At 45.3% G+C, this 12,052-nt stretch overlaps 1 protein-coding gene across 1 annotated transcript in view; it reads right to left on the minus strand.

Moving 5' to 3' along the window:
* Positions 1-332: 332 nt before the first annotated feature.
* The window catches only part of ABCI18 (non-intrinsic ABC protein 4), a 35,113-nt gene continuing 23,393 nt past the window's right edge, over positions 333-12,052 (minus strand). The window contains exons 2-3 of the mRNA XM_086498102.1: positions 1,397-1,711; positions 333-777 (exon numbers count right to left, since the gene is read on the minus strand). Of these exons, the coding sequence (XP_086354228.1) occupies positions 703-777; positions 1,397-1,711 (390 nt within the window). The 3' untranslated portion in view covers positions 333-702. The remainder of the gene's footprint in view (positions 778-1,396; positions 1,712-12,052) is intronic.

The raw sequence follows: 12,052 nt of genomic DNA on the forward strand, positions 1-12,052 counted from the left end.
GCACGCACGCACGTACATACATATATACACATATATGCATACATGCATATGTACATATATACATACACAAACATACATTTATAAATAAATACATAGACAAATGCATTCGCACGCACACGCACACACACACACATACGTAAAAGATCTTATTTGTATTCCAAACGCTAGGACTTCCATCAACTTCAAAAATATATAATTTGTAGTGTAGCCTTGCACCGTTATCCGGCAATGAGATGCAAACCATACAGATCCCTCACACCTTCACACATACAGAGAAAGAGAGAGATCAAAACAAAGATCCTTTGTCACCTGCACTCTCCCAAAAGAACCAATGCAACAATCGCAGCAATCATGATATTTGAAGTTCCATATGTCTTTTATAGTTCAACCAAAACCCTGGGTAGAGGCATCTTGGGTTTCTTATAACACGATGCCTGATATGAAAAGGATAAACTAGTAGAACACTCAAAAGGCAGAAGGCAGGACATTCTCAAAAAGCACAATGCAGACTTTATTACAAAGATAAGTAAGGGGCAATGCCTTTCTCTTGAAACCTGAGCTGATATCCTGGACATAAAGACCCTTCTGCCCACATGATCAACCGTCCTGCTAGCTTAGGCGTGCAGTTGGCTTTACATTGGCTTTCTGATTGTCCACGTACGTCTTGTTTTTCTGCATGACAGAACTGAATAACTGACAAACTTAAAATGCAGCCCAACCTGCATGACCGCTCTTGTTGGAGGTTGTCCCAGACTTGAATGACGGTGGAAGACTTGTCTGTCACAAGATTACACCATGTGTAAGTACATCCTGCACCGAAGGATTTATGCTGCTATCAACTAATGGCTCTACTCTTGAAATATTCATTTCATATAGCCTAAGGTCTAAAGGAAGCTATAGGAAAATTTGATGCGTAGATGGAAAGAATGAAAATGAAAACACCGCTATTAAGTCCCCACAATTTCAGAAAAAATAGAAAACCTTTGAAACATCTACATGCAAGAATGAAGGGTACGACAGTAGGAAATGAAAAACCTCATGATAATGGAAAATCAAAAGACTTTTGCTCTATATATAAAGAGGTGGCCTAGCTTGCATGCAATGTGCATAAGTTTCTGCATATTGTACTCTTTCTTCCTTTACCTTTTCCTAGTGTTTTTCTTGTTAGAGTTTCCACTATGTATGTAATGAATACATTTTTTAAGCACAGGATGGAAAGAATGAAAATGAAAATGAAAACGGAACTAATAGACACCTTATATAGTTAATCTATAACTTTCAATTCTCTCTGTCCCTTTCATCTTCCATCTTCTAAGGTTCTTTCGAGAATCAATGTTCTATTTAATTTAATTTTTCCATTTTTAGTTAAGGAAACCCAGCATGGCAGCACACACACCTCCAGTTGAGAAAGGTCGGCAAAAGGATCTCCACCAGTTCTTCCATTCCCCGAAGAGGTCTCTTGTGTGTTGACAGAATGTAATGCAGACGTTGCCGAAACCTGTGTGGATGGTGCTGTTCTTGAAACTCGAAGATGTTTTGTATCGTTAGGTGGAGGGGGGAGTGGAGAGCGAAGTCGGCCTCCACCTGGTGGAGGTGCCAAAGGTGCTTTAATTTTCACAGGACCTGCCACAGCGCCCCCACTTGCATGTGCCATCATGCCTGCACTGGCAGCTTGCTTTGTCTTCACATTTATTTTTATGGTTTCCCCCTCCTACAAAGACCAAATCATCTTAAAGCAATAAAAACATATATTGATATTAAATAAGTTTCACGTTGAGGATTTGGCCATTCACTGACATTAGCATCCAAAGCAGCTAACAAAAATAATGAACTTCAAGACTCTCAGTTTCCTTGTTCATATCAACCAGGTTACCTTTCCTCTTCTTCTAACTAGTGATGGACTTCTACACAATGGCATACAGCTGCATGACAACCACTGTTGCAGCGTTGTCCAGAATATATGACTAGTACACAATCTAAAATCTAACTGAGACCTTTGAATGCAACCACTTCTACAGATTGAATCCATGATTAAGACAATCTCCGACACAACACCTTCTGCACCTTTGTTACAAAATCTTACCAATGCACTTCACTTGTTATCATTATAAACCTTCAATATTGGTTAGAGGATGTCCAATGGCTACGAAAGGGAGAAGGGCTGTTCAGGATGAATACTTGTGCGTGTAAAGAGTGAATCACAACTGTTTACATATCTATTGTACATGGTTGGTTAAGTATTTACCTTTACAGAAGTAGCTCTAAAAGTCTTGAGTGAAAGCCATGTCATAAATCAGTTGCCTAGACCACCCATAGCCAGCACACACTAATTTCTCTCCCACAATGGATAAAATCTGCCAAGTAAATGGCAGCGACTGGAACAGTCCTTGCTGCTGCTTGTTTGTGCTGCTACAGCTCTGCTAAGGGCGTTGTCGAGGGCATCCAGCCTGAAGTCTAATGGCTAGGCTGTCTAGCTCTGTCTCATTTATGCTGACCCAAAGCTTTTTGTCAGCAATGTGCAGGTTTTGGTCGTTGGGTTTCATCTCCTTAATGGATGCCAATTTTTGCCCTCGACTAGCCTTCTCCACTCGTACGTGCTATGGTAGCCTTCTATTCACACCAATTTTGCACATAGTTGTGTGAATTTTTGGTCATGTTCAGCGCTTTTGTTGCAAAAAAAATTCAGAAAATATTTCAAGCTTTAAAGCACCCCTTTTGGAGTTGTGGTTTAGAAGATACAGTCTATTTCCCACAATGTACATAACATGGCAGCCTACAGGCAATTTGGTGTAGAGAAAGTTGTGGAAGCCTACATGTTTTGTAGCATATATATACTTCGAAATCCTAGATTTATGAAGGGGGAAGCTCTTTTCCTCAAGTGCATTGATCAGTTGTGCCGTAATTCCGTGATAAACAAATGTTTCCTAGTTTCTATGGTAATATGTGGGACACGTGTTAGCCAATAAACGAGAAGATCATTGGTATTTTGTGTTGAAGGTTGTTGGAAGTTATTTGGTTTGTTTATAGTGTTGATTTGATGTGTTCAGCACTTTTGGGGAGACATTGCTATACAAATGCCCAATCTTTTGTTTGCCCAACACTGTTTTTGATGCTTGCTGCATACCTATTTAAAGGTTTTGATGGGCATGATGGCAGAGTCCCATTTAAAGGCCCCTAGCCAAAAGCATATAAGTGAAAAGCCCTGCTCCAAAAGCTCTTCCTCCCAAAAGCTCCTACTCCAACGGATTGTTCTGTATGTAATCGCTTCCGATGAATAATCGGACAGAAGCATAGAGATAACTGAAACTGGCCTGTAGGGCGCTTTCACCCAATCTTTAAATTGTTTAACCTTACTTGAACTTTACGACACAAAGGAACTTCACGTAAAAGCTTGTGATTGGAATTCAACACTTCAAAACAAAACACCGCCTCGCAACTAGAGCGCTCCCAAGCAGATAGCGACAGCCTGTTGGCCCCAAAGATTGGCACCCTTACGATATTTCTTACACTTGAGAAAAACCTGTAAACTTCTACAAGCTGTCCCACTTTTATCAAGCTGAAATTCCCCTACTCTAACACGATTTCGGCAACATAACCACAGTAAAAGTCTCCACAGACAAAATCCCAAGCTAGCAGCGACTTTCCACGCACTTTAGAGCACTTTACAAAACATGGCGAGAAATAACAGCACGCTGAAATCTCTGTTTTTGGCCTCCGATTTGCACCAAAACACATGTTCGGTGATTCTTTAGCTTCCCCGAAGCTCTTGGGACCTATAGGCATCAAAACTGGTCAAAACCCTAAACCTGCAAAAAATTACAGCAAGCTGTAATTCTCTGTTTTGCGCTTTGATTTGTGTGTTGATCACTCCTGTGGGTAGCCCTCGAGCTCTCGCACCTGTGGGGTCACTTGCCCTTTGAATTAGACAAGATTCCTCGCGGGAAATCTCTCTCTAAATTGTCTTGTACAAGCACCCATGGCCTTCTCGAGGCTCCTCTAGCATTACCTTGCAGTTTAGGTGTGAAACCCTAAACCTGCAAGAAAAACACAGCAGGCTGTAATTCCCTGTTTAGCATCACTTTGAGCGGAGCAAGCACATCTACACGTGTCTCAGAAGCTCCCGCACGCAATGGGACGGTTCCCTTGTAAGTTGGAAGAGTTTTCACGCGAAAAAACTCTCCATTTTCGCATTCCTTCGAGATGGAATTGAGCGTACCTATAGGGGATTAGCAATTAGCTAATCCAATTCCTGTACAAAAGGCTCTTGCCTTGGCAAACGCGCATAAAACCCCCGCACTTCTCACTACAACCAGGAGTAAAATCACCAATCAATGAAACGAGTATTGAAACCAGAGTCAAACAGTTCAAACCGGCACCAAGACATGTTTAAAACAGATACCATCCATTTCAAACAAATTTCAAACAATACTTCCTCAAACAGAGTTCAAAAGTATTTAACGACAAAACAACTAGAAAATTCATTCAGGTTTTTGTTCACACAACCAAACTTTGAGGATGACTGGCTTGTCCTTCTGCATCACAATAATGGTTCGGTTCCGGATGTGGAGAGTTGCATCATTCTTGTTGTGCCAAGGTGTGCCCAAGAAAACGTCACAATTGCCCAACTTCATAATGTGGAAATTGGCTTTTCCATGATAATCTTGGCTGGTCACTGGAAGAGCACCAATGAACGGTACCACTTTCTGAGTTCATCTCGTGGCTAGCTCGGCTTCAACTTCTCCACCCTCTACATCATAAGCAAAGTGCATCTGCTTCAAGAATTTTGGATGGATGAAGAGCTCTGTAGCTCCGGGGTCAAAGAAAATAAAGCTTTCAAGCCGTTGACTTAGCTATATGCTCGACTCAATTCATTTCTACTTTCAAGGTATATGCCATAGATATCAAGGACTAGTCCAATAGCGGGTCTAGCTCTCTTAGCTGGAGGTGGACCTGGGGATCTTTCTGTCGTGGGAGCAGAAGGTTGCTCTAAAGATATCAAGGCTCGCTCAGGACATGTAGTAAATGTATAGCCTGTTTGAAACCATTCGAAGCATCGGCCTTCTTGTAAAAGGGTTTCTCGTTGACGCTGTGTCAAACGAGGCCTTTGAGGTTGGGTTTCACGAGACTCCCGAGAATTTGTTCATTGTTGCCAAGAGTTTTGGTTGGTGGCCGGAGTTGGTTCTGTGGTAAACTCCAACTTTCCCTTCATCGGTTTGTAGCCGACCACGGCATGGTCCATACGTTCTTGCATAGTTAAGACTTGCTTGGATAGATAATATTCCTGCAACGATGATGGTGGTCCAATGGTGTATCGCTCGCACTGATCCTCCAAGGAAATGAACTTCAAGCACACCGGAAGGTAGACATCGAGAAACCTTTGCTTATAATCGTCCATGGTCTCTGTAGCAAGCATTTTCAAGTTGCCCTATTCTGCCAAGATCCGGACGTCAAAGAGAGAAGTTATATGACTGCGAGCAAATATTGTCCTGAAGGCTTGCCAGGTCCTTAAACCATGCGGTTGCTTCGCGATTGAACTCCACCATTGCATGGCATTATCTTTAAGAAATCCCGTTGCTCGAGAAATCTTGGATTCTTCTGTATACTTCCCCAAAGCATAGATGTTGTCGAATTGCTTTAGAAATTGCAATGCTTTCTTCCGACCTTTTATCTCGGAAAAGGTGAAAATTTTGACTGTCGAGCCGTCATCCTTGAAATCTTTCGGTTGGTTAGGCGCGTCCCCCAGGTATTGATAATAAGGGTATCCATACGAGCTCCAACCATTGTAACCTCGTGGCGGTGGTGGTGAGAGAGGTAGGGGCAACGGCGGTGGCAAAGGCGGTTCCACTGGATCAGGGTTAGATGGCAACACCATAAAGCTCTTGTACTTTCTAGTGTCAGAGGAGAAGGTACCACCTGGGGCATCAGAGGGGGTAACATGTATTCAAAACTGTTGCAAACTTTGCAACATCGGGAGATTATGCTGAGTTTGCCGCGAAAGAATGTCGCGAAGCTCGTCAAGAAAACTCAAGTATACTGTCGAATCCATGAACGCCATGTCTTGGGTTCCTAATGGCTTATGCCCTGTAAGACAGAGCAATGAAGATGGGGAGCACGCTCAATGAGCGATGAAGGGTGGAGTAGCTAATAAGTTCGGGGTCGGAACACGAAGAATCTTTAGTAAACTTTGGAAGCGTCACCTTGCTCTGTCTGCTCTTTGATACGACCTATATGCTTTCAAAAAAGCACACGCCTAAAGCTCTAATACCACAGGGAAGAGCACCACGTGCCAACGGAAAAGAACACACTGAACAACTTTAGGCACCTCAAATAACAACTGAACTGAAAGAGATGCACAACACACGAGACGCAAAGTGATGGAGTTCCACCCCGAGAGAGAGCACTGGCCCCAAACCTTGGCGCCCCTTTCGGTATTTCTCTATATTGTTTGAACAATACACTCTGTGGCTCTTGCTCTGCATCTGTCCGCGATAGAATGCCAGAGTGAGAGCCCACAGCTCATATCTAAAGGTCCTTCCTTGGCCATTCAAAAGCAGTTACATGAAAAGCTTCCGGTTAAACATCTACTATCCAAAAGCTGCCAGCCCGCAAAACGTGAAAATCCGTACACACTGCCACGTGGCAGCTCTCAGTGCAATTTGCGAAAATCTGCCACGTTAGCAGGTCAATGCAAATTGCGAAATTTATGCCATCTTGAGCATCAGTTGCCTTTGTAGAAACTTTGAACTGTAAACCCATACTACGTCCAATAATGTGAACTGTAAACACATGAAGTCCAAAATATAAAACTCCAAGATAATGAACTGTTGGAACACATCCTGTCCATAATTTGCCCAACAACAATGAATTGGCTAGCCCATCCATAGTGTTTTAGACGTCTCATTGGTTCCCTGCCAGATGCATGTGCATTGAACTCCGACCTACAGGTCCAAACACCAATAACTTGAACTCCAACACAAGGGTCCAAATTAATTATAGGGAGCAGTGCTTGCCCCTCTCTACCACTCACAGCCTCTCTCTGGCTGAAGCTAGTGGTGACACCTGTCATTTGACTAGAAATCTGATGTCGAGGCCACTGTGGCCACCGCCACAAGTGCCATGCCGATCTCCTCCGTCAAATCTTTATTACCGTAATCTCTGTCCAGCTTGCCTTTATCCTTGTCTTCCTGTGAATTCTTGCTTTGGCCTTTGGCTTCCAACTCCCGAGCCAAACAAAGCGTCGAATCACAATCATGATTGTGGTCGTACCTCTCGGGTACCGAGACAGCTAACTAAGTACTAAAACTACTATCCTTGTCCAATTGACCTTTGCCATTGTTCTCTAGCAAACTCTGCCATTTGCTTTTGACTTCACAAACTTGAGCCAAACAATTTGCCGGGTTCCTTGAGAACTGAGCCGGTGCATAGGCCGCTAAATGGATGGTTGACGATCCGTTATCCATAGCTTTTGGTTGTCTTTGGTCGATGTCGTCCCGCCTCGAGCAAGGTAAAGACATATTGAAATTGCAAGATCTAGTAATCGGGTACCTTCTCGCACTCCAAAACATGGCCATACAAACCAAACCGAAAAAGATCCAAGCCGCTTCAACTCCACCGCAAAGGGAACTCCACACGCAATGGGCTCCACACAATCTGCTATCCCTCTTTGAAATCCGAACTCTGTCACCGATATTTGCTCCGCACATTTGCCATGTGGTAGGCCTCGAACAAATCCAAAGCTCCACAATAAACTGTGCAAAGCAATGGCTAAGAATTCCATCCAGGCTGCACAAAATCCCCAAGCCATTCCTCTGGTACTCCAAACCCACTCCATACCCTCTGTCAGGCTCCAATCTTCCTAAACCTCGTTGCCGTTGCAAGGCCGCTCTCGGATCCCTGCTACTTTGTCGACCAAGCCACTTCTTTACTCCCTCGTACAAGCCACTCAGGCTCTATGATCCACCTTCCAAGGCTCTCCAAAGTGAGGCTACCAGATCCCTTTGTTAGCTATCCAAAGGTGCCCTCCAGACTCACTCTCTTAGCGTTTTAAAACGCTGGTACGTGACGTGTCACAAAACAAGCCACTCAGGCTCTATGATCCACCTTCCAAGGCTCTCCAAAGTGAGGCTACCAGATCCCTTTGTTAGCTATCCAAAGGTGCCCTCCAGACTCACTCTCTTAGCGTTTTAAAACGCTGGTACGTGACGTGTCACAAAACGGGAGCGTGCACGAGCACTTAGAAATCTGAAAAATAAAATACTTTGCAAATGTGAGAGAAGGGAGAAGATCGACACAGTATTGGGGACCAGAAGATGGGTTGGTCCCCCCCCCGTTAAGAGTATTCTTTATTCAGGGAGAATTCTTATACAAGCACGAGAACCCGAGGAAACCCCTCCGTTTTGTAATCTTAGACCCGAAGGTCGTGCTTTCCCGTAAAGAGCTTGGGCACAAGGCCCTTCCTTCCCGTAAGGGACTTAGGCACGAAGCCGTACTTTCCCGTAAGGGACTTAGGCGTAAAGCCGTACTTCCCGTGAGGGGCTTTCCCGTAAGACGGGAGATTCCTGCAAAACAAACCACACAAAGCAACAATTCTCAATGCGTATCAACACCTTATACCTATCGCTCCTTGCTCGGAGAAACGACCTCCGTACTCCGTCGTCACACGAACACTTGCAATTTCCGTCGCTCCAGAATCCCAGCGCTAGCACTCTCTGCTGCTTCCGGCGTCCTCCTCAAACTCGAACGCTTGCTGCCCTTTTATAGGGCCTAGCACCCGGCGAGAATAGAACCGAAAAAGCAAAACTTTGGCGCCCTAGAGAGAGGAGAGAGAGAGAGAGAGAGAGAGAGAGAGAGATCGTTGGTGCTGGCGCTTTTTAGAGAGAGGAGAGAGAAAGATCGCAGATTCAGCCCATGCGTAGGTTTTTAGCGCTGGTTTTAGAGAGCCTTGCTTTATTTTATTAATAAAAGGGCTGGTCACTTAAAAGTGACCGGCCACTTTATAAAATAAAGTGTGAACCTGTTCAAACTTTAAAAACTCACTTAGTTAGTGAAAACAATGCTACACGAACACATTCCAGGCGTCCCCGGGTGCAGGACACGGCACAGATGCAATGCAGACACAGACTCCTCGTGGGAAAACATCTGCCCTCCCGCGAATGTTCCTGCTTTTCGTAAAAAGCTTCATTGAACCCATCTTTATTCTTGTGCTTGCGTTCTTACGCGTATTTTCTTACTCAGTTCGGATTTCCTCCTTAGCCTACAGGATGCCCCCTTACTGATGCACCCGTCACCCATCATGTGACGCATCAGGGGCACTCGTAACCCGGCCCTTTCCACCGAACTTACGGAAACTCCTTCGCGATGTTTACCGTCACCCATCAAATGACACATCAGAGTTGTCCGTTCTTGATGGCAGTTCCTGTAGCTGCAATCTTTTAACAGTTCTTAGTGCACACAATAAAATATCCTAAAAAAGAGATTAATCATTAAAAATAAGAAAATAGTCCAATTAGCAACATGACGAGAGAGGAGGGGGCACTTGGGTTAGCTACTAGAGGGCTAGGTGGTTGTCCAAGGGGCTGCCCAACTAGGCATCTCAAAACGCAAGCCTTGGGGCCGTTAGACCTGGCAGGCAGGGGCACTTGTATACTTAGCAACGTTTCAAAACACACGGGGGGGGGGGGATGCGTTGCCTGGCTGGGCGTCTCAAAACGCACGTTGCACTTTGCGTTTGCTAGACGCTGTAGGGCAACGTTTCGAGACGCTTGCTCATAGAAGGAAATTCCCACGCCGTTGACAGCAGAGAGTGAGTTTTCGACAGTGTTTTGAAACGTTGTCGCAAGGCAACGGGGTGAACACCAAGTGGCGCCGAAGGATGGGGTTGTGAACGCCGGCAAGGAATATGGCTACGTTTCAAAACGCAGGGGCAGGAGAGGGTGGCAACAACCAACAGGTTCTTCAATTGCACCTTCTCCACAGGTTGCTCTTCTCCCGGCTGCTCCTCCACACCAAGGGCTTCAAGCCATAAGCTCCAATACCATGTCAAAGTCGACGATGCGGAAGAGTAGAGACCAACGGGTGTCACGAGGACGAGGCAGTTATTAACCATGTCACAAAGATGTGGCAACTGCTAACCTTGGTTGTTGGTTTCTTTCCAATGGGGTTTATTTTATTTGTTTTGAGGCCCTCTTCTTGAAGTAGCAAAAGGTCGAACATTGCATGGCCAATGTGAACGGTAGTTTCACCCGCAGATGGGTAGTGGTCGGCACTAGAATTCGTATGGTAAGAGGATGTCTAGGCTCAGAGCAAGATCATATAGGTCCCCCTGTCGCACTTAGCAAGTTGGTGGATACTAGGAAGTGAACTCAATTAAGGCGTAAAGTCAAGGTGGGACTACCAACAAAAAGTATCCGACAGTTGGGCCACATTGCACTTTTGGATGCGGTCCCAATGAGGATAGATGGTCAAAAGACCAGTGGGAGCCCAACGGAAGCATCTCCTAAAATTTAGGGAACTGCTATTTTGGGCCCTGAAATGTGTTCGCGTCATACCGGAGAACATTTTACAACTCTGCCGCGAAGTCAATTGGGCAACCGGTCAAGATGTTTTTAAGCGGCGAACCCGAAACGGGAAAATGCTTGTAAATGCGCCAAGTGGCAAATTCTCATGTACTTGCCTCTTCCAAAAAAAAGGGCGCTGAATTTTTAAGCTGGGAAGGCCGTCATTTGCATTTTGTCACAGGTTAAGAGCTATGGAGTGCTTCCTTTCCCTCTTATGTACAGTGTGGTGCTAGGAGTGATGCCCTGCACGCTACACACTACTCTCTCTCTCCCCTACATGCAGTTATGTGATGCCCCACAAGAGGGCTCCTCATTTGACTGATGTACAGCTGTGTGGGTTCATGCTATTGTGCTAAGGCAAGAGCCTCCTTGAGCAAGAACAGGGGTAGCTAGTTGCTACTCCAAAGCAGGCACTGGTGAGGGTCATAACCTCACCATACAGGTGCAAAATCAGCACTGTGTATGCGCTGTAATTTTACTGTTTTTCAGCCATACGGACGCCAGAACCTTTGGGAATCGTGCCCCACTGGCAGAGGACAGTTAGGGGACTGTTTGGAGCTGAAAACAGGGCAAAAACCAGTAAATACAGCGTGCTGAATTTACTGTTTTTGGGCAGGAATCAGAGGGTATACGCCAGTAGAAGTGAGTTCCAGCAAGGGAATTGGTTTAGCACAAGTTTAGGGGCTGTTATGCTGCCGAAATTTGGCCAAAACAGGTTGTATCTAGTGGGATACAGTCAAAGGATTCCCAGGACTCTTCTTTGTCCTTTACCCTCCTAAAGAATAAAGAAATACCGAAAGGGGCGCCAATTTTGGGGCCTACAGGTTGTCAGCGTCTGCTCAGAGCATTCTAGCTTCCGAGCCGTGTGTGTGATTAAGTGTTAATTCCCGTCGCAGGTTTCCTTTGCAAAGTGCTCTGTGTGTGTGTCTAAAGTAAAGAATTTCGGGTGAAAGCCAACGCCTACCGCCCTGCAGGCCGGTTTCATGGTTCCATTGCCGGGATATCAATCACTTTTTCCTTAAAGAGTGAGCCTGGATTGTTTAGGGTGAAGACACGGAGTACAGGAACGCGGGGATTACACTATGGCCGACAAGGGGAAGGGAATTATGGAAGAGGGTTCCTCTTCAAAGGACAGGCAGGAGATTCCTATGGTTTTTGAGATTGGCGAGAGCTCACGGCCACGTCAGTCTGTACCTCCTGCCAACGTGAATGTCCCTCCAGTAGTACAAGGCTTTATGACTGGGCAACTCGAGGATGATGCGTTCAAGACTCAGTTAGTTGCCGCGGTGAATGTCTTTTCGCAGCTGATGCAGAATCCGAGGTTTATGGAATTCTTGCAAGCGCCACAAGTGCAACAGCAAAATAGGCAACCTACGCCGCGTACGGAGCTTGTTGATGCTCAAGCCCAGGTACTTCATGTGGCGCAGGAGGAAAGGGAGCACTCGCATGTTGCGGAGTCGGGGGCTCCAAAGCAGGTTCCTCCTGTGCTTGAACAC

Source organism: Adiantum capillus-veneris, chromosome 24 (genome assembly GCF_014529385.1).
Source record: "Adiantum capillus-veneris isolate H3 chromosome 24, ASM1452938v2, whole genome shotgun sequence".
Classification (NCBI taxonomy): Eukaryota; Viridiplantae; Streptophyta; class Polypodiopsida; order Polypodiales; family Pteridaceae; genus Adiantum; species Adiantum capillus-veneris.